At 33.3% G+C, this 24364-nt stretch overlaps 1 protein-coding gene across 2 annotated transcripts in view; it reads right to left on the bottom strand.

Moving 5' to 3' along the window:
- LOC126881766 (calcium/calmodulin-dependent protein kinase kinase 1) overlaps positions 1-24364 on the bottom strand; it is a 391062-nt gene that overhangs the window by 242494 nt on the left and 124204 nt on the right. For both annotated transcript variants that reach the window (XM_050646245.1, XM_050646244.1), the window contains one exon: positions 10162-10228. In XM_050646245.1, the coding sequence (XP_050502202.1) occupies positions 10162-10228 (67 nt within the window). The remainder of the gene's footprint in view (positions 1-10161; positions 10229-24364) is intronic.

Below are 24364 nucleotides of genomic sequence, written 5' to 3'. Positions count from 1 at the left end.
AACGTTGAAAATTCGGATGGCCCGGAAGCATTGTACGGGACGCCGGGACACGACTTCGTTCTGGCCATGTCCCGGATTTTTCGGACTAGTTGGTCACACTAGGTATCCCAAAAACCTCAAGCAACAAGTTGTTCATTCGCTGATACCAGTAGTTGTCTGTGGTGTTGCTAAAGTTTGTTGCAGTTATTTTTAGGAGTTTTTTGCTAAAACCATGGAATGGACGAACGAACTAATTTTTGATTTTTTAAATCTGTATCAAAATGAACCTACTTTATGGAATTCTATAGCGCCAGAGCAAAAGAACAGGAACGATATATACGAAGCATGGAATCGTATAAAGAATCAATTAAAGGATAGTACAGTTTAGATTAAAGAGTGTAAAAAAGAAGCAAGTTGTGACGATAATATAATTTTATCGTCTAGAGTACACCAATGAATTAAGTAAAACGTGTTTTGTACCGTCTCGGGTCTCGGACGATATAAAAGTCGGAACGAAAAGCCTAGTTGATTATTCTTGGAGCGTTGATCGAAGAATAATAAATATCAACGAGGTATAAGAGGTGAGTTATCCCGACAATTTTCCGCCGGCGTTTTGGTGCGTTGAACGAATCCGACGGTTTTTCCTTTTACCTATCCTTATACGAGCGGTGATCGTATTTCCCAACATGTCTTTTCCCCTGGCGAGTTGAGCGAGATTTCCTCTCCTTATACAGGGTGTCCCAGACTAATTTAGCCACGCTATATCTCTTAAACGAATAGAGATTTTCGAATGGGACAAAAACTGATATATTCTACTTGTAATACACTTTAATATGGCGTAGAAAAAAATCATCCCCTAATATTCATCCCTTAGTTACAACCCCTAATTTTAATTTTTTTAATAGCACCCTGTATATTTTTTAATAATTTTGAGTGTGGTCTTTTATCGTCTATTCAACACATTTTTTTAAAATAAAATCGGTTCGTAAATAACGAAGAAACTATCAGTTTATTTTTGTTAATTGTGTGTCCCAGACTAATTTATCCAGGCTATATTTCTTAAACGAATAGAGATTTTCGAATGAGACAAAAACTGATCTATTCCATTTGTAATATACTTTCATATGGCGTAGAAAAAATTCATCTAATAAATATTCATCCCTAACTTACAGGGTGCTATTAAAAAAAAATAAAGTTAGGGGTTGTAACTAAGGGATGAATATTTAGGGGATAATTTTTTTTCTAAGCCATATTAAAGTGTATTACAAACGTAATAGATCAGTTTTTGTCCATTCAAAAATCTCTATTCGTTTAAGAAATATAGCCTGGATAAATTAGTCTGGGACACATAATTAACAAAACTAAACTGATATTTTCTTGGTTATTTACGAACAGATTTTATTTTCAAAAAATGTGTTGAATAGACGATAGAAGACCACATCCAAAACTATAAAAAAATATACAGGGTGCTATTAAAAAAATTAAAGTTAGGGGTTGTAACTAAGGGATGAATATTTGGGGGATGATTTTTTTCTACGCCATATTAAAGTGCATTACAAGTAGAATAGACCACTTTTTGTCCCATTCGAAAATTTCTATTCGTTTAAGAGATATAGCGTGGCTAAATTAGTCTGGGACACCCTGTATGTATATTTCATTTTAATAAAAGTAATCCTTCATCCACGCGATCGTCAATATTATCCATACATGTACAAAACTACGACACATCGACCCGAACCGAAAGCTCGATGCGTAGATTGTAAAAATATATTTTCTTAACGAAATTAATGAGTAATTATCTTATCTTATCTGAGCTAATTATCTTATCTTTTATATGTTTTGATTCTAAATAAAAATGTCTTAAAAAGTGAACCTTTTTTCTTCGACTGACTTTTGTTACCCGGAGCATCAAATACAACGACTACGTTACAAAGTTAAATGGTTAAATCAAGCACTACACAGACGGACCTACACAGACTTTCCCGGACCATGGGAAGAGGTCTGTCTGCGGTGCGTTGCCGTCCGTGGTCGTTGGCTAAATAAACGAAGAATCGCAGACCGTGGGAAGGAGCTATTAGACTTCTGAAAGTTCAAAAGCTCGACGGAACTCAATGTTAATAGCTTAATGTAGGAATAATGTTGAAGCTTAACGAGAATTTAGAGAGTTCGAGTTATCATTTGATTGAATAGGGGGACTTCTTAGAAATAATTTTACCTGAGTTTTAAAGTTTAATTCAAGAGAGTTTTCCGTTTCTTGAAGTAGGTTAGAACATTTTCTCGAAGTCCATTCGTCCGCCATTTTTGGATATAAGTCTATTCTTGTATTTATATGGGTACCATTCTTCTTGTTTCAGTGTGTTAAAATGGTCACTCCGTCTCATTATTATAATTCCTATTGTCAGACTAAAGAGAGAGAGATACATATATAGATAGTTTATTGATAATATTAATATAGAAAGATTTTTTGGCATAGGTATATATTATATCATACTAGTGATGTTATCCATCTTTGCGTAATAACGTAATGCATGGTTGTTTTAATGAGAATATAGTGGTCGTGTGCTAGCTCATTTGAAAGGATAGTCAATTTTCTGTTCAGTAAAATAAAAATAAATAAAATTATTTATTCAGCGTAGCCAAAAAATATTTATTTTTTGAATGAGATATGTAATTTGTTTTACAGCTGATATAAAACAAAAAAGTGTTTATTTCGCAAATAAACATTGCTTTTCGCTGAAATTCAATGTTCAAACTGCCACCCACCTGCCTCTTGGCAGTAATTGAAACGATGACGACAATCTTGCTGAATATTAAAGAAATGAGAAGTCCCAGATGAAAACAATAAATCTGAAACCTCTCGTAGAACCACATTCTGGTAACATCCCCAATCTCTGTCCTTTACAATTTATAAAGCAAGGAGACGACGAATAAAGAAGATGAAAGGGACCCTACAATATGCAGTCACATTCAGTACATTCCTCCAGGAAAAAATTCTAACGAAAATTGGTTCCGTGTACTCAAAATATGAGTAAAATGAAAAATAAAAGACAACTTATGTTTCATTTCGCTTCAAAGAGCCCTCATGTACGTCATGTAGCCCCAATGAGGAGGTATGGAGCGATCGAAACGTACGTATGGGGATGTCAGTTCAGAGAAATAAGGGAAAAAAATATCCTGTTGGTGACACAACCCTTTCCAGGCCGAAACCAAATTTTTTGAGTAGTATGGACATCTATAATAATAACTTACATGTTTCCTGCAGCCGATTTTGATGATATACAGGGTGTCCCGAAAAGATTGGTCATAAATTATACCACAGATTCTGGGGTCAAAATAGGTTGATTGAACCTCACTTACCTATATACAATAGTGCACACAAAAAAAGTTACAGCCCTTTGAAGTTACAAAATGAAAATCGATTTTTTTTCATATATCGAAAACTCTCAGAGATTTTTTATTGAAAATTGACATGTGGCATTTTTACGACAGCAGTATCTTAAAAAAAAATTAAGTAAAATTTGTGCACCCCATACAAATTTTATGGGGGTTTTGTTCCCTTAAACCCCCCCCCAAACTTTTGTGTACGTTCGAATTAAATTATTATTGTGGCACTACTAGTTAAACATTATTTTTAAAACTTTTTTGCCTCTTAGTACTTTTTCGATAAGCCAGTGTTTATCGAGATATTTTGAATATTTGTCGAATCCACCACATATTTGTATATGGTTAAGTACGGTTATAGAGACCTGTTAATAATCTGAAAATTTATTTATAATTTACATTTTTAGGTATATTTTGAAAAAGAAGCTACATCTCGATAAAAGGTGACTTATGAACAAAAGACTAAGAGACAAAAGTTTTAAAAACACTGTGTTTAACTAATGGTACCACAATAATAGTTTAATTGGAACGTACACAAACATTAGGGGGGTTTAAAGGAACAAAACCCCCAAAAAATTTTTACGTAAATATATTGAAAAAGAAGCCGCATCTCAATAAAAACTGGCTTATCGAAAAAATACTAAGAGGCAAAAAAGTTTTAAAAACGTTGTGTTTAACTAATGGTACCACAATAATGAATTAATTGGAACGTACACAAAAGTTTGGGGGGGTTTAAGGGAACAAAACCCCATAAATTTTTTATGGGGTGGACAAATTTCACTATAATTTTGTTTTAAGATGTTCCTGACATAAGAATTATACATGTCCATTTTCAATAAAAAATCTCTAATAGTTTTCGATATATTGAAAAAAATCGATTTTCATTTTGTAACTTCAAAGGGCTGTAACTTTTTTTGTGAGCACATTTGTACTAAGGTAAGTTAGGTTCAATCGAACTATTTTTGACCCCAGAATGTGTGGTATAATTTATGACCATTCTTTTCGGGACACCCTGTATATAGTTATAAACAAATGGAAATCAAAAAACGGTAAATATTCGCTTTTTTCGTCTTTTACCAAAAGTTAAGCATTTTAAACAAATTTGAGAGTAATAAACTCATAAATCGTATAAAAAACTTCAATATGGTGTTCGCTGAATATGTCTATCCTTATTGGTTGCTTAGAAAATTACAAAATAAATCATAAATTTTGAGTTTTTATAAATATTCATAACTTATGTAAAAATTAACTTACAACCTTCTTATTGCACGGAATGCTGAGACTTCTGGTGCTTAAATCATACCCTAAATTTCAAAGCAATCGGTCAAATAGTTTAAAAGTTATTTAACTTGTTTATCCCAAATTAATTTTTTTGCAACACTATAAGTCAGAAAATGATGAAGTTACAGTAATACTTTGGACAGTTTATGAAAGAAGAAGATTTACATTATTAATTTAATTTAAAAAAAATGGCAAAAATTAATTCTAAATATTTCAAAATTATTTTGCAAGAACATGTGAATTAAAAAGGGGGGGACTAACTTCGTCCTTAATCGTTCTAGAACAATAATTGTTTTTCTTTCAAAATGTGTATAAAAATTCAGTCTTTCTTAAATATGAAAAAATAATTTTTCTATGGGTAACGGTTAAAAAGTTATTCTAATTGTTTATAAGTAAGCAAAAAATCGACATGTTTTTGCAAAATAATTTTACACTGTTTAAAATTACTTTTTGTCATTTTTTTTTAATTAACTTTATAGTATAAATGTTCTTCTTTCATAAACTGTCCGAAATATTAATATAATCTCATAATTTTCTGACTTAGAGTGTTGCAAAAAAAAATGAATTTTGGATAAACAAATTAAATAACTTTTAAACTATTTGACCAACTGCTTTGAAATTTAAAATTTAATTTAAGCACAAGAAGTCTCAGCAATTCGCGTAATAAGAAGGTTCTAACTTAATTTTTACATAAGTTATGAAAATTTATAAAATCTCAAAATTTATTACTTATTTTGCAATTTTCTAAGCAACAAATAAGGATAGACATTCACCGAACGCCATATTGTTGAAGTTTTTTATACGATTTATGAGTTTATTACTCTCAAATTTGTTTAAAATGCCTAACTTTTTGGTAATAGACGAAAAAAGCGAAAATTTACCGTTTTTGATCTTCATTTGTTTGCAAATATGTATATCATCAAAATCGGCTGCAGGAAACATATAGGTTATTAATATAGATGTCCACACTACTCAAAAAATTTGGTTTCGGCCTGGAGGGGGATGTGTCATGAGAAAAAACTTAGTTCTCTGGAATATGATGAATCACCTCTGAACCGTTAAGGCGGAGATACATATGCGCTCTGCTCGGTGTGCGAGCCGCTCGCGCGCAGCGTATTCGTCAGATTAGTACGTGTTTTCAAGTGACGCACAAACGGCACGCACACGGCGCACCACGATCTAAATTCTGTCGGTTTTTCAACAAACGCTTTGATGGTTCGCAATACGTATTTGGACGGGTTTGTGAGTGGTTTGTTGGTTTTGGCGCGCATGAGTTGAATATTTGTTAGTAATGGAATGGTCGGAATTGTCGGAAGGAAATATCTAACTTATTGATGTTTACCGTGGAAAATCATTATTGTGGGATCCTTAATAAAGAACCATTTAATTTAAAGAAACAACTTAAATCCGATCTGAACGGAAATAGAAGCTGAAATAAAAAAATGTACATGCGGACCTTTTTAAAAAATGTTAGTTCATTGTTGTACTAAAAATAACATGTCTGTATTAAAAATAAGATTTACTATTTTATTTGGGCATAAGCCACAATTGGAGTTTGAAATCAAGTTTACTTGACCTTTCGACTTTCACTTCGGAAATAGTTATCAATATCAAAAAAACATTCATAAGCAGATATATATTATGTGTCACCGGAAAGCGAAATAGGTAACGCACGACTTGGAGAACCTATAGTTTTCTAACTTCGTATCTGGTGAAGCAACGCAGTTGAAACAAGCGGAATATTATAATTGTGTCACCGGAAAGCGAAAAAGGTAAGGCACAACTTGGAAGACCCAATAGTTTTCTAACTTCGCTTCTGGTGAAGCAACTGAGTTGGAACAAGGAACAAGTAGATATGTTATAATTGTGTCGTCGGAAAGCGAAAAAGGTAACGCACATCTTGGAAGAGCCTATAGTTTCCTAACTTCGCTTCTGGTGAAGCAACTGAGTTGGAACAAGCAGATATATTATAATTGGGTCACCGGAAAGCCAAAAAGGTAACGCAAAACTTGGAAGAGCCTATAGTTTCCTAACTTCGCTGCTGGTGAAGCAACGGAGTTGGAACAAGTAGATATGTTATAATTGTGTCGCCGGAAAGCGAAAAAGGTAACGCACATCTTGGAAGAGCCTATAGTTTCCTAACTTCGCTTCTGGTGAAGCAACTGAGTTTGAACAAGCAGATATATTATAATTGGGTCACCGGAAAGCCAAAAAGGTAACGCACAACTTGGAAGACCCAATAGTTTTCTAACTTCGCTTCTGTTGAAGCAACGGAGTTGGAACAAGTAGATATATTATAATTGGGTCACCGGAAAACGAAAAAGATAACGCACAACTTGGAAGAGCCTATAGTTTCCTAACTTTGCTTCTGGTGAAGCAACGGAGTTGGAACAAGTAGATATGTTATAATTGTGTCTTCGGAAAGCGAAAAAGGTAACGCACATCTTGGAAGAGCCTATAGTTTCCTAACTTCGCTTCTGGTGAAGCAACTGAGTTGGAACAAGCAGATATATTATAATTGGGTCACCGGAAAGCCAAAAAGGTAACGGACAACTTGGAAGACCCAATAGTTTTCTAACTTCGCTTCTGGTGAAGCAACGGAGTTGGAACAAGTAGATATGTTATAACTGTGTCGTCGGAAAGCGAAAAAGGTAACGCACATCTTGGAAGAGCCTATAGTTTCCTAACTTCGCTTCTGGTGAAGCAACTGAGTTGGAACAAGCAGATATATTATAATTGGGTCACCGGAAAGCGAAAAAGTTAATACAAGGCTTGGAAGAACCTATAGTTCTCTAATTTCGTTTCTAGTGAAGCTACGCAGTTGAAACAAGCAGATACATTACAATTGTGTTACCGGAAAACGAAAAAGGTAACGCATGACTTGGAAGTACCTATAGTTCTCTAATTTTGTTTCTGGTTGTAGGAACAAGCAGATATATTATGGTAGGGGAGCAAAGTATGCTAAATGTGCTGTCACTCGAGCGCTTTGGGGACCTATTGGGTTGTGATTATTAGGTCCTAAAACCAAAAAAGTTAAGTAAAATTTTCCATTTTAGTGGGGACTTCCCATATTTTTAATTTAATTTTCCATTTCCAACAATGTTTTTTCCGATTATAGCGCCATCTATCCATAATTCAAAAAAATGTTTCGAATAAAAGTTGGTTTATTTTTATACAAACAGTCCAAATCTGCAATAAGAAACGGGGGCTACCATTTAAGATTTTAAAGTAACCCCCCACCTCACCTCCGTGGGGGGTCGTGTTTGGAACCATTCGATAGATTTTTCAAAAATTTTGATAAAGTGTATTTTGCAGTTTTTCGATATGATGTTTATTTTGCGAAATATCGCGGGATTTGCATTTAAAATTTTAAATTTACCCCCCACCCCTCTCCGTGGGGGGTCAAGTTTGGTATTTTTCGATAGATTTTTGAAAAATATTGAACACGTAGTTTTTAGTTTTTCAATCTGACGTTCATTTCGCGAAATATTCGCTTTTTTTGTGAAACTTTTTGACTCGCCCATTTCCGTACGCCCCGCTCAAATCGTCATATTTTTGAAATATAGACTCTTTTTCATGTACTTAACTTACCTTATCTTAATCTGACAATTTCGAGTATTTTTAAGGATAGATTTTTTTTCGGGCCCCCCTGAACGAACTCCCCTGTGTTAAGAGCCAATATATGGTGGAGGTACATCTGCAGGGTACCACGTTTCTCCCCATATGATAATCTGACGCGCTCGAGTAACGGCAAAAATCCCCGCTTGGGCTCCCCTACCATTATATTTGTGTTGCCGGGAAGCGAAAAAGGTAGTTCCCGAAATGTTCCCAAACTGTGGCTTATTCCACATAAAATAGTAAATTGCATAAGATGACACAAGAAAATAGTTTCAGAACAATACCAAAATAAAATGTAGTAGAAGTACAGGACAGAGACATGATTATCTACAATTACTAAATGTTCGTAAGTTTCCTCTGGATCGTCAAAATGAAAAATTTTAACGAACATTAACCGCGCCACGAACGCGCGGCGCACACACGGCGCGGAGTTCGTGGCGCGGATATGTGTCTCCGCCTTAATGAAACATAAGTTGTTTTTCACTTTTCATTTTACTCATATTTTGACTACACGGAACCAACTTTCGTTGGAACTTTTCCTAGACGAGTAGACGGAATATGGCAGCATATTGTAGAGTTCCTTTATTTGTCTATGTTTTAAAACTTGACTTTGATATGTAGATCTTGTATTAAATACAACTTATTAAGTAATGTTTTTTAAGGATGCGGATGTAGATTGCCATCCCAATAATGTTGAATTTCTGATGAAATATCCTGTAATAACAATACAGTAAAGATATAAGATCAAAGATAATATTGAAATGTAAATAACCAGCGAGAATAACAAGAGGAAATTCCATTATAAATACATGGCTGGAGTCTGACTAATTTGTAATTATAATGAATGGGTACTAAAATATATTATAATGTTCTCTTTGACGTATTTACAAAAACTAATAAGGTTTAAGCTATAAAATATATCCGTACTCCAGAAGAAACGTTATAAACAGAGAATACTGTGAAAGATGTTTTCCGAAAAAGAACTTATATCATTTTCCTTGAGTAAATCCATTAAACGTCAGTAGTCTAGTGCTTGTTTTCCTTTGAAGGTTCTTGAATGTGAATTTAATATTGTCGTTTCTACTGATGTAAAATAAAGTTTTATAAATCTTCTTAATATTTTTTTCTACATACGCTGAGAAAGAGAGCGACGTGCTGGGAGAAAGCTGGCAACACTGCCTTACACATCAACTCTCCCTATAGCAGCAGCCTCTAGCAGCCTTCGAATATGGAAGTCCCGGTTGCTGTTACCGCCCATGAGAAATTCATGTTGTGATACGTTTTTGGTATAAATAGGTAAAATGGATTTCACCTATTGACATTAATCATTAGTTAATCGAAGATTATGGGTAAAAGTGCATATCTATTTAACTTGGTGCGGCGTTAAGCTCCCACACTGTGTACAGGCCCTTAATGAATGAATGAATAATATATTATATTTTACAATCTCTGCATGTCCCCCCGCAAATAACCCTTAATGGTTGGTGCGGGTATATGTTTATAAATAAATAAAAAAAAAACTAATTTTTTCATTGTTATCTGTCTATTTAAAGCTACACATAAAAAATATACGCTACGTATAAAAAACAATGAAAAAACACTTGTAAAATCATCCGGTTAAATTTACTGAAGTTGTAATTTTGCCCAATCCAAAACAAATATTGATTTATCCTTTCATTCGGTCAACAAATGGATTATTTCAGAATTATTGTTTGAAATATTAAACTTTGTTTTGGATAGCCACAACTCGAAAAACATTTGTAAAATCGAACAAAGTTACTGTCTATGACAGAAAAAATTAAAATGTGATTTAAAAAGTAAAAAAAAATGATTGAATATGAAGTACTTTTAATTAGACTGGGTGATACTGGTCTAGAAAAAAAAATTGTTTTTAAGACTCACCTTGGAATGTCTCCAATTTTCGGTGGTCTCGCCTTGCGACGTCCACATCCATCCTGCCATAAGTTCGCTGAAATTAAAAAAACTGTTAGAATAGCTCGTATTTCATTAATATAAGGAACTGTGCTTAATTTATTGAATGTAACATATACAGGGTGTTTTATTAATAATTGTCCATATAGTAACTGGAGAAACCTTAGCACAAAATACGAAGATTTAACCTAAAACACTTAAATAAAATGTGGTTGCTTACTGAGTTACAGGGTGTTTTATTTAAAAATTTAAAAACTATTTTTGCTCAGCATTTTAAAACTATTCAACATATCCTTTTCATACTTGGCAGAAAGTGCGACTACTATACACCCTACTAAATTATGATACACAAACGCTTCTAGCTACTACCAGAGGCGTACAACAGGGGATAGTGAATGGTTGACCCTTCTCAAATTCTACGTCACTGGAGGAATTACTATTTTAGTGCCATTTTTAGAGTCACCAATACTTTCTACGTAAATAATATACTCTTCATTCGTAACGATAAAATGATTAGTTTTCGAGATATTTGAAATCAAAAATGGAGGGATAGCGCTGTTTCACATTATAAGAATTTCGACCGTGCGATGGTTAAAATCTACATAGTGGCTCGAGAATCTTTCTCCCTTCACCGCTTGAAACATTCGGTGAAGGGAGAAATATTCCATATGATTGCTCGAGCCACTATGTAGATTTTAACCATCGCACGGTCGAAATTCTTATAATGTGAAAAAACTAACTAAATATTGCGTTATATCAGAGAAAACAATTGGTTGTAATGGCAATTGCATTTTTACCTAAAAAAGTCGGTTCAATTTCCACTCCGAAAATCGTTATCAAAAAAAATTATTAAGAAAATTGTGTTTAAAGATTTTTTAACCGCCAAGTTGTTGGGCCCCCCAACAACAAGTTTTTCAACAATATTAGTAATTTATTTAGTTTATTATGGCGACCTAATAATTTTAATATAATAAATTTAAACATGCATCCATTTTTGGTCCATTAGATAAACCAGTAACTCAGGTCACTTCAGATAACCATCTTAATTTGAACAAAACGCTGCCTACATTAAGATTTGAGATCGTTACAAAGATACATCCCATATAAGTCATAACACTTAAAATGTCTCACCTAAAATGCCGTTAATTATTAGGTACCACAGCAATGGAGGGCCAAAAAAGTCCGATTGAGATTTGTGTCAATTAAAAAGCTAGATAAGGAGTGTCCATCGAATATGGTTTGATACGCATCTGGGAAGAATAAAAAATAAAAATTCTTCGCCGATTATGTACAGGGTGAGTTTTTAGTGTGACATTAGTCAATAATTACATTATGGACAGAATGCCCAATAAAGTTATTTATAATATTATTCTCTAGGCTTGAAAAATATGCCGAATTCTACAGGATAAGTGGTAAATACATGGTAAAGCAAACATACAATTTTTAAATAGGACACCCTGTATATTTTCGCATAAATATTTAGATTCCTCTAATAATCTTACAATATGGGGTTTGACACTACTGTAAAGGGTATTTAATGAGTTATGACCATTTTTATTATAAAATCGCTATGAAAAATACAGGGTGTCCAGAAACTCTACCTACAAACGAAGACAGGATATTTCTCAGATAATTTTAAGACAATTTAACCAGATTCACCTAGTCCGAAAATGCTTCCTAAGGGAGCTAGAGCTCTTTGAAAATGGCGTTTTGTAATTAGTTTTTCTTAAAGACCTCCAGAACCTTTTCTTAAATATTTTATCTTCCAGAGATAAATCGACTCGATTCTTTGTGAATTTCTAGTACCATTCATAGGCGTCCGTTTTGGGTGGAGCAAAGATTATTTTATCGCATAACTTTTTGTCTGTAACTTTTAAGCATTTTTGATACTGGATTATTAAATTGTGAAGTATTCTAGTACTAAAAGGAACTCTTGCTTTAAGTCGGTAAAATACACCGTTTTCTAGAAAAATCCATTTAAAAATTTTTTAATTCCTGAGTTAAAAAAAAAAAGATTTTTCTCGTGTCACATCCCCCTCCAGGCCGAAACTAAATTTTTTGAGTAGTATGGACATCTATATTAATAATAACCTATATGTTTCCTGCAGCCGATTTTGATGATATACATAGTTAAAACCAAATGAAGATCAAAAAACGGTAAATTTTCGCTTTTTTCGTCTGTTACTAGAAAGTGAAAATTTTTGAGATTTTATAAATGTTCAGAACTTATGTAAAAATTAAGTTAGAACCTTCTTTTTAAATGGAATGCTGAGACTTCTTGTGCTTAAATGATATTTTAAATTTCAAAGCAATTGGTCAAATAGTTTAAAAGTTATTTAATTTGTTTATCCCAAATTCATTTTTTTGCAACACTATAAGTCAGAAAATTATGAGGTTACAGTAATACTTTGGACAGTTTATAAAAGAAGAACATTTATTATACCCTTAACTTAATTAAAAAAATGACAAAAAGTAATTTTAAACAGTGTAAAATTATTTTGCAAAAACATTTCGATTTTTTGCTTACTTATAAACAATTTGAATAACTTTTTAACCGTTACCCGTAGAAAAATTATTTTTTCATATTTAGAAAGACTGAATTTTTATACATATTTAGAAAGAAAAACAAATGTCGTAGGACAATTAGGGACGAAGTTAGGCCCCCCCTTTTTTTTTAATTCACATGTTCTTGCAAAATAATTTTGCAATATTTAGAATTATTTTTTGTCATTTTTTTTACTAAATTAATAGTGCAAATCTTCTTCTTTCATAAACTATCCAAAGTATTACTGTAACTTCATCATTTTCTGACTTATAGTGTTGCAAAAAAAAATAATTTGGGATAAACAAATTAAATAACTTTTAAACTATTTGACCGATTGCTTTGATTTAGGGTATGATTTAAGCACCAGAAGTCTCAGCATTCCGTGTAATAAGAAGGTTGTAAGTTAATTTTTACATAAATTATGAATATTTATAAAAACTCAAAATTTATGAATTATTTTACAATTTTCAGCAACAAATAAGCATAGACATATTCAGCGAACGCCATATTGAAGTTTTTTATACGATTTATGAGTTTCTTGTTTAAAATGCTTAACTTTTTGGTAATTGACGAAAAAAAGCGAAAATTTACCGTTTTTTTATTTTCATTTGTTTATAACTATGTATATCATCAAAATTGGCTGCAGGAAACATATAGGTTATTATTATAGATGTCCATAACACTCAAAAAATTTGGTTTTGGCCTGAAGGGGGTTGTGTCACCAACATAATATTTTTCCCTTATTTCTCTGAACTAACGGGGTTTGAAATTATTTCGGAAATTGTTTATGTATTTTAACTTAGAAACACATAGAGCAAAGAAATTTTTAAGATCTACAAATATTATTTAAAGCATTTTTCTCCAAAATGAATAAGAAACGTTTTATATGCCAAAATGATTTTTCCAATTTTCAGCCAATTTTCATGATTGTTTACAAAAACAAAGCCAAATCAACTGTACTTCTTCAAGAATTTGTCATCAACTATCCCTCATATACATTTTAGCTTCAAAATATCATTCAAAAACCTGTATAAGATTTTTTCAGCTGTTTTATTCTTTACTGGACTAAAACATAAACTAAACATTCGCTACGGGATCCAAATTAGCTCCATACAATTTTCTCAACTTTACATGAGTCTTAGAAAGTTTTTATTAAATCTTAAATTATACACTTTGGACTTCATTTATACAGCATGTCATCATTTGATTACGTAGTTGTATTAAAGAACTTGTAATAATAGATCCGCTCCTTATTTGGACATGTTTTTAAAATGTACAATTAAGCCTGTGATTATTTTTATAATTAGTTTTATAAGTGCCTTGTGAAATGGCGTTATGTGCACAATAAATGTAGGGTGAATTAGAAAAGTTCTACAAGCTCAGGTCTACAAGTTCAATACTACTTCTTCTTCTTCAACCTACGTTCGTCCACTGCTGGACATAGGCCTCTTCAATTGCTTCTATCGATTTCTACTCCTGGCAATTCTCATCCATTGCTTGCCCGCGACTTGTTTGATATCATCTGTCCACCTCTTTTGGGATCTGCCTACTCCTCGCTTGTTCTGTCTTTGTCTACAGTTTGTTAATCTCTGGTCTAAAAAATTTCACCTTTAATATTTTAACTCTTAGTCTTGGATCCGTAACAATAATTTGTATATTTTAAGGAAAAAAATGATGTAAAAAACATTTCCCATCTACTAAATTCAAAACTGACCAAAACTATTCCAGATTGTTAAAAATTCCTTTGTTAAAAATCACAAAAGTTTTATTAAAATGTTTGATAAATTTATGAATCAATAAAACCAACAATAGTAAACTTAATACCAAAAGTTAATCGATGTGTGTGGGGTTTATATTTAGGTCGTATGCTTATTATTATAAATATACTGTTTAACGTTTCGTGTCAAGGCTTTTGCTGTATTATTATTTATCAAATACAGAGTTTACTGCACCATATCTACTACTAAAGGTTAAAAGGAATGCTATAAATAAAACAAAAAATTTTAAATAAAATTAACATGAAGTAAAACTCTCTAGTGTAGTTGGTATATTTAATAAAAATTCTAAAAAAATTTTTTTTTAAATCCAAACGGATTACGTTCAAAACGTTTTCGGACTTATCAGTCCATCATCAGTGAACCTAAAAGTAAGTAATCTCACTTAGTAAAATTGAAAAAGGGTGAAATTTTGAATGTTAAAAAATTTAAAAGTGTGGTTACGATTACTTACTCTCTGTCCTTGCTAAATAGCCACAAAGCCAAACACTGGTCAAGATGTATGTTCTAACTACATGGTGAAATTTGTTAAACAATTTGGCTTACATTGGATGCCAACTAGTCCAGAAAGCCACTGCGCATCCGCTAGGAAAAATATTTTAATTCGAATTTTTTGCACAATCTTACTCAAAAAGGACCCCTTTTAACAAATTTGCATGTTGCCAGGACCAAAAGGTAATCAAAAATTTTTTAAACGTTTTTTTTTTTGTTTTTTCCTAACACTATTTTTTTTGCATGGAAAAAAGTTTTTTTAGGTTTTTTGGATCATTCCAAACAGAAAAGGTCTTTAGTGACTTTTTTCTAAAAATGATAGTTTTTGACATATAAGCGATTAAAAATTGAAAAATTGCGAAATCGGCCATTTTTAACCCTAAAAACTATGTGAAAAACTGAAAATTTGAATGTTGCCAAGGTAGGTAGATATTCTTTAAACATCGATTGATGAAATCCCGAAGAATTTTTTGCAATACAATATTCAAAACTACTTTGTTTTTTAATTGCTAATCAAGCCTGCGCGACACTATTTTCCACCGACAGTATGGTGCAAATGAAAGGAATAAATTCGTTAATTCGTAAACCGGCCACTTAAGGGAAAAATCCCGAAACAGGTCGATTTTTATTTTTAAGTTATGATATTGTGGCATATATGATATACTAGTGACGTCATCCGTCTGGGCGTGATGACGTAATCGATGATTTTTTTAAATAAGAATAGGGGTCGTGTGGTAGCTCATTTGAAAGGTACTTCAATTTTCTATTCAGTAATGTAAACATTTACATAATTATTTATACAAGGTGTCCTTCTACTTCTTTTTTTGTCAAATAATTTAATTTAATAAAAATTTTTTGGACACCCTGTATAAATAATTATATAAATGTTTATATTACTGAATAGAGAATTGAAGAACCTTTCAAATGAGGTAGCACACGACCTGTATTCTCATTTAAAAAAATCATCGATTACGTCATCACGTCCAGATGGATGACGTCACTAGTATACCATATATGACACAATATCATAACTTAAAAATAAAAATCGACCTGTTTCGGGATTTTTCCTTAAAGTCGCCGGTTTACGAAATAACGAATTTATTCCTTTCATTTGCACCATACTGTGGGTGGAAAATAGTGTCGCGCACGCTTGATTAGCAATTAAAAAACAAAGTAGTTTTGAATATTGTATTGCAAAAAATTCTTCGGGATTTCATCGATCCATGTTTAAAGAATGTCTATTATCTTGGGAACATTCAAATTTTCAGTTTTTCACATAGTTTTTGAGGGTTAAAAACGGCCGATTTGGCAAAATTTCAATGTTTAATCGCTTATATGTCAAAAACTATCAACTTTAGAGAAAAGTCACTAAATAGCTTTTCTGTTTGGAATGATCCAAAAAACCTAAAAAAACTTTGTTCCATGCAAAAAAAATAATTTTAGGAAAAAAACAAAAAAAAACGTTTAAAAAATTTTTGACCACCTTTTGGTCCTGGCAACATGCAAATTTGTTAAGAGGAGTCCTTTTTGAGTAAGATTGTGCAAACAATCCGAATTAGAATATTTTTCCTAGCGGATGCGCAGTGGCTTTCTGGACTAAACGGATTAGTACTAGGTACAAAAAATTTTAACTTTTATTTGAACCATTTTTTTTTCAACAAAAACATAAACAAAATATGTAGGTACTTATAAGAAACATTTTACAGGCAAAAAATGATTTTTCACTTTTTTTCTTCAAGTAGGTATTTGTCATTAACTATCCCTTATATACCTTTTAAAAGTTTTAGAACCCTTTAAAAAAATTTTTTACTAGCGCTAAATCCGGATTTTTGAAGTTATACTTCTTTAGGCACGAGGGTGAATTTTTACATTTCCTGGCGCATGCGCACACCGACAGTATGGTATTAGTCGCTACATCTTTATGTACCGCAAATAAGGTGTGCGTGAAAAGAATTTATTATTAGTGTTTTTAGTAAGTATATTTATTATAATTTTTGTGTCTTGAGATCAAGAGGTCCCCGGTTCGAATCCGTGTGTTTTCTATTTTTTTTTTATTTTTGGTATTGTTTTAATAAAATTTTTTGGAAAGTAGTAATTAAAAATTAGTTTAATCTTTAAATAAAATACAAATAACCTGTTGAAAGTATATTTATTTCGTTGAAATCATATAATAGAAGTATAACTTCTTACATCCGTACAAAGTACACACACATTCTTTTTTCTTTCAGTCTTCTTCGTTAAATGTTTGCCTTTAGTTGATCAGGATATACGGTATCTTCTTTTCCGTAATTTGTAGGCACATTTGCAGGTTTTGTTTAATATATTGTTCCCAAATATTATTTTTACTAACTTTGGATGAATTTCTAACTTTAATAACTAAGTATAAAAATAAACATTTTCCTCCATCCATCAAACCAACTTCGCCTAGATCGCCATTTCCTTCTTTTCGGTATTGGGTCCCGTTTTAGGATCAACTTTGGCATCCTCTTCCTTTCCATTCTCATCACATGCCCCATTCATCTCACTCTTTGTTCCTTTATGAAGCGACTGATCCTTAGTTCGTTATAAAAATTCTCTAGTTCCATTACTGTTCATCGCACCCAACTTTCCACCGTGCTTTTGCCTCCATAGCTTTGAGCATTTTCATACTTCACCACCGTACGTCACTGTGTGCCTTATTACCGTTTCATATATCCTTAACTTTATGCCCAAGGAGCTCGGCGCTTCCTACATTTTATTCTTTCTTATCCATCAGACGCTTGTTTAAAATCTATGAACAACGCATGAAGAGTTACCTTTTGTTCATAGCAGGTAGTCTGGATTTCTTTTAGTGTAAAAACCTGATCTATTAACTCTAAAACCGGTCTGGCATTCACCTAGTTTATCTTCAACAAAGCTGTTGAGTCTCTCTCTAGCATCCTGGCCAATACCTTGCAACAAATATCTAACAGAGCTTCATCTCTGTAATTTTCGCATGCCAATCTAACCCTCTTTTTGTACATGGGGCATAATAAAGCTTTGGTTCAATCTTTGGGCATATTTTATTCCCATATCCTCTTGATAAGGCTAAACATCATTTTTTGTAGAGTTCTTCCCCTCCATTCTTTAGCATTTCCGTAGCTATTTAGTTTTCTCCTGGTTTCTTGTTATTTTTGAGCTCATTGTTTTCCTATACTTTTAATCTCTCCCTCACTAGGCTATTCTATTATTACGCCATCATCCTCCATAAGTAAATCTTCATTCTCACCTGTATTTTACCATTCAGTAGTTCACTAAAATGTCTGTCCCATATACCCAATACTGATTTTTTTCACTCGTAAGTATTCTATCTTCTTTGGTCATGTATCATGTCATCATCATCATTCTCTTTGCCTTATCCCTATGCGAGGTCGGCTTCCCTAATTGCATTTCTCCATACAATTCTATCTTGGATCATATCAATGTTAATCCCCTTTACCAACATGTCCTGCCTTATCGTCTCCCCCCAGGTCTTCTTTGATCTTCCTCTCCTACTCCTTCCAGGAATCTGCACTTCAGCTATTCTTCGTATTGGGTGATCAACGTCTCGACGTTGAACATGACCAAACCAATTTAATCTATGCTCTCTCATTTTAGCATCAATTGGTGCCACACCTAGGCTTCTCCTAATATACTCATTTCTAATTTTATACTTCTTTGTCACTCCACTCATCCATCTAAGCATTCTCATTTCCGCCATATGCATTCGTTATTCCTCTTTCTTTTCCACTGCCCAACATTCAGTTCCGTACATTGAAGCGTTTTACATGTCTGCTCATATGGGGACAAGGAAAGACTATCTACTAAGATACTGGGGGGTCGAAATGGGGCTAGTAGAAGGAACAGACACGCAAACCTTCATGCGAACGACAGCTCATTTTTTGTGCGGTGGCGGGTCGTAGATTCGTTGGGAGGGGTAGGAGGGTTTAAAGAAGACTAACTACATAACCAAATAAGCAAAGGATACTTACACAGACTTGAGGACTTTCCTATTATTTAAACAAATTGGGACGCCGTTTGAAAAAATCCTCAAATTCTCATATCGAGTACTTACTGGAAACCAACTGGGGGACATTCATCGTAGATTCCTCGTTGGGGTTATACTGGGCTATCATTTACCTTTATTGGCTTCTATGCCATTACATTATCATACCTTAAAACAAAAATCCATGTCACACGTCGAAAACTTATCCAAAATTTTCCATTCTAAGCGGGGCTGGGAGGGAAGACATTCAATTTTGAACCAAACAGGATACAGGATAAAATTGATACCAAATCAAATATAATCGGGTTACTTCAATACAGGAATGTTACCATAACATCATAAAAACAGGAAACCAGGAAACCACGCACTTTCTCTTTTTACCGCCGGCAAACCAAACTGCGTAACAATAATAGTGTTTCACAAGAATATATCCATGTAAAATGTTGTGAAACTATTGTAATAATATTCCTTGACAAGTTATAAATCCATCAGTTCTTTTACCATAAGAAGAAAACCATTTTGCCGGCAAAGTGCGACTTTCTACGAGTCTGTTATTTGAGTTCCACCAAAAAGATGTTTAATCTTCAAAAATGTTTTTGGAACTGATCTTTACATCGTCACGTCTCTCTCGCGTCCAAACGATGCATTTCTTCTCGATCGTTCGACCAAAACTATTGACCAATCGTCAACTACAACTCAAGGATCTTTCAAAATTCTGACCAATAATATCATAGGGTTTTTAGCGCTCAAAACTTAAGGGAAATATACTGGGATTTTTCAACGGATCCTTCCAGAACAATAAATGTTTATACAAGTAAACAGGAAATTTCCTATGATTTTACTATTTTGCGAAACAAACAGTATTACTCATAAGCAGGGACGGCTTAGAATTTTTAATGATATATTAACTCACCAAATACAGTAGAACCCCTCTAATCCGCCCTCGGATGGTCCGACGCTCCGGGTAATCCGACCTGCCCGCATGCCCCGGCAAATTCCTTCAGTGCCTGCTCGCAATTCTTTCAGTGTTATTTCGAACCTTGCGTGTGTACATATGTTTTCAAAATGTCCGCGAAACGTAAACACATTACTCTTTCGTTAAGTGAAAAATTTGCAGTGCTTCAAAGGCTGGATAAAGGTGAATCACTACAAAAAATTGCCAAGGAACTGAACGTAGGCGTGACAACAATTAAGGATTGGAGAAAAAATCGGAAAGACATTGAATCACATACAATGACGATAGATGGAGAAAACGCTCTTAAGACTTTTTTTCCAAGTAGACTACTAATTTTTTCAGTACATATGTACATTTTTTTTGCAATTAATTTAATAAATACATAACAAAGAATTCTGGCATTTTAATGCAATATAATTATGTACATATGTATGGTTATTATATCACTGAAGAGAATAATACAGGCTTTTTTTCTTGTACAGACGTATTTAATGACTTTTTCTGATAATCCGACCTTTTTTGCGTTCCGCCCATACTCCTAGTCCCGAGGGTGACGGATTAGAGGGGTTCTACTGTATTTTAGAAAAATAGATATTATTCTTGGGATAGGATTAAAATTAATGGATATTTTTTATAAAACATTGTAGTAGAAATCCATCTGCTACAACATCATAGCCGGTCTTATGGCTGATTTATAGAAGTTTTCCTTCAGCTTCATTGGAATTTTTCTGTCACACAACACACCACTCGCTTTCCACTTCATCCATCCAGTCCTAATTCTACTGCATGCATCTCCATCTATTTCTCCATTACTCTGTAATACCGATCCTAGGAACTTAAAACTATTGCTTTTCAAAATCAGTTTATCATCCAAAGATACCATTTTATTTGTAGTAACTCCATCTTTAAATGAACATTCCAAATACTCTGTTTTTGTCCTACTAAGTTTTAAACCTTTTTCCTCCAGAGCTTGCATCCACTGTTCCAGTTTTGGTTCTAAGTCTCTTTCACTATTTCCTACTAACACGACATCATCAGCATACATTAAGCACCGTGGAATGTTACCCTGTAGTTTCGCTGTTATCTAGTCCAAAACTAATGAGAATAAATAAGTACTAAGCACAAAGCCTTGGTGCAATCCTACTTTCACATGAAATTTATCAGTCTATCCCACACCTGTCCTAACACTAGTCGTTACTCCCACATACATATCCCTCACAATCTTTACATATTCACCAGGGACTCCTTTCTTATTGAGTGCCCACCACAGAATCTCTCGAGGAACTCTATCATATGCTTTCTCAAGATCAATGAATACCATATGAGCGTTTGTTTCTTTACTCCTGTTCTTTTTTTCATCAACTGCCTCATAACGAAAATTGCATCTGTTGTTGATCTGCCCTGCATAAAGCCAAATTGATTCTCGGATATTTCGGTCTCTTCACGTATCCGTCTATCAATTACTCTTTCCCATATTTTGATGGTGTGGCTAAGCAGTTTTCTAGCCCTGTAGTTTGTACATTGTTGTATATCTCCCTTGTTTTTGTATCATGTATGTATCAAGTATGAACTGTAATTCTAGCATCCCCTTTCAGTTTTTTAAGTTTTTGATAGAACGATCGGATTTGTTTTTTCTGAAAATTTTCCTCTATTTCTTGTATTATTTTCTCGTTATATAATTTCGTGCCAACAAAACGTAATCAATGACAGTGTCGTTTATCAGTTCCGTGAAGAAGTTTAAATCATGCTCGGATGGTCTCGCGGTATTATCTGTCCTTACCCTTTTATTCTCCACCATTTCCGTCTACTTTAAACTTTGCTAAATCCTTATTCTATAACTGTAAAAACATTCAATTACAAACTTCGGAGATGCGAGTTTAAAAAGTTTTTCTTTGGTTTCTAATGCAGTTTCTTTTCAACTGCAAAGTTGAAAAATTTCTTTTAAAGTGGACTTTATACCTCCCAACTTTAGTAATGGGATACGACTTCGGAATATATTAGGAGTGTATAATGCCAGATTTATGTAAGATTCCATGAATCATCTGTTTACCGGGACTTCGGGAGACACAGGAAGTAGCTGGAGGTTTTTAAATTTTAAATTAACTTGACCTCTGGCTTCCCTGTCAGTGCAATTTTGTATACAGGATGTTAGTAAATGCGATAATTCTGCATAAAAAATAGTTTGCTAGATAAATATACGGTAACTTTATAACCGTCACATGTTTATTAATTTATATTAAGGGGATGGGTACGTATTTTCGGCTGCAATGCTATTCAAATGGGATTAATTGTTTTTCGAATCCTGAGAAAACTAATAAGTATTTTTGAAAAATTTAAACGCAGAATGATTACCTTCTTACCGAGGGCCAAGAGTCCCTGAAAAGTTCTATGTTTATTTTAATAAATTACAAGGGTACAAACTAAGAGAAAATGTAGTGTGATTTTTAATTTCAAAAATCTCATTCAAAAGAAACTTTTTATTTATTCTAAAGGACTTTCGGCCCTCGATAATAATTTAGTCTTTCATTCTGCGTTTAAATTTTTTAATAGTTATTTATGATATAAGTGTTAAAAGTACAATTTTAAGGCGCGCATGTGAAGGTTTGCAGAATGAGCGAAGCGATTCGTTAATTCCAAACTTTATGCTTAACACCTGAGTGGCACTTTCCCTCTATAGGCTTGGACTACAATTTCACTGATTTTTGAAGTGAAAATTTCTTTAGGGACGTTGTGCACTTTTTAGATGGGGAAAAAGTATTAATTTAGCGACCGTCATCGCTTCGGCGAAATAAATTTTTGAAGTGAAAACTTCTTTAGGGATGTGGTGCATTTTTGGATAGGGAAAACATTGAATTTGCGACCGTCATTACTTCGCCGAAATAAATTTTGTACGTATATTATATAATATTGTATATTATGTGTATATATACATAAATAGCATAGGCCGTACGCAACGCGTATAATATAGGTATATCACTTCTTTTTGGATGGGGAAAAAGCATTGAGCGTGCGACCGGTGAGATATTCTATAAATTGGATTGCGTATAAGTTAGACCGAAGTTACAAAGGTTGGAGTAACGATAGAGTGTATACACGAAGGTCCTTGGTTCGCCAGAAGTTTTCACTTCTGTCGGCACCCCCATGAGTGCCTTAATTTTTTTAGATAAGCTTGTCTGTATCCTCAATAAAGCATTTCCTTTAATTGCAATTAAGCCAAAACATCGCAAACCCTGGACTACCAAAGGTATCAGCATATCATGATTAAAATCAGGTATTACAGGATCAAAAATATCGTGAAAAATTAAGCCTCTTATCAAACTGTGATCTATTAGTTATACGTGTCTTCGTCGTTTTAAAGCATTTTCAATATTTTCTTCCATTATGGCAAATAATTCAAATAAAATAGGTTATATCACACAACTGCCGTTTTATAGGTGACTTTTGCAAAATTTCAATTATTAACGTAGTTTCTGAAAGGATTCAAAAATGATTTTAACCCCCTCTGTGGCTCAGTGGTAAAAGCGCATACCTTTGGATCGAAAGATCCGAATGGTCGTGAGTTCGTCGTGACGTCGACTTTGCAGAGTAACAAGACACTTACTCAACACACACACTACACATTACTCCCCTGAGTTAGTGATAAGTTATAGTCTAAAAAATCATTATGAAATTGACTGGCCAGTTGGTTGTGAAAACCAGTGCCAGTGCCAATAAAACAAAAACACATGCACACACAAAAAAAATGATTTTAAGTAAAACCGTTATCCCTTATTTATTACTCAATACGCTTTTTACATCAAAAAGTAGTAGAGGACCTAAAACTCTCTATTTAGTAATAGGTAACCAACAAAGTTATCTGTTCTATCTCGTTGCATAACAAATTTATGTCCATCTACTGTTTTAATTAAAATAAAACCAATTCCAGGTACTTTCTGTTCAGAAACAAGTGCTACAAAGTCTCAAACGGGTAAAACAAATTCATTACGGAGAGTCTCAAATTAAATCGTTGACAATATAAGGGAATTGGGGTGCTCTCACGGACGGTTCAGGGGATAGCTTGTTCAGTGTTATTTGTTCCCTTTTTGGAGACCCAGCTTGATTAAACTAATTTTTATTTTTAAAAGAGTAGACGCTGGGGAACAAGACTGCTCTGAAATAGTGAAGTTGTAGGACTTGGTTTAATATTAGATTTACCGTAGTTTTAAGGTATTTATTTGTAACAACAGATGCTATTTTCATTACAAGGTAAACCAAACGTAAAGGCAAATAATGGCTAATCAAATAGGAATAGAAAACAAATTTCAATAAGGTATTGATCTTTAAGACCATATTAATAAAGTTTGCTAGAACTAAGATTTGATATCAGTGCATAATTGGTGCAGAATTGGCATATTTATGTTTCG

The sequence above is a fragment of the Diabrotica virgifera genome, chromosome 3 (genome assembly GCF_917563875.1).
Source record: "Diabrotica virgifera virgifera chromosome 3, PGI_DIABVI_V3a".
NCBI classification, from domain to species: Eukaryota; Metazoa; Arthropoda; class Insecta; order Coleoptera; family Chrysomelidae; genus Diabrotica; species Diabrotica virgifera.
This window is presented reverse-complemented; position numbering and strand designations above follow the sequence as displayed.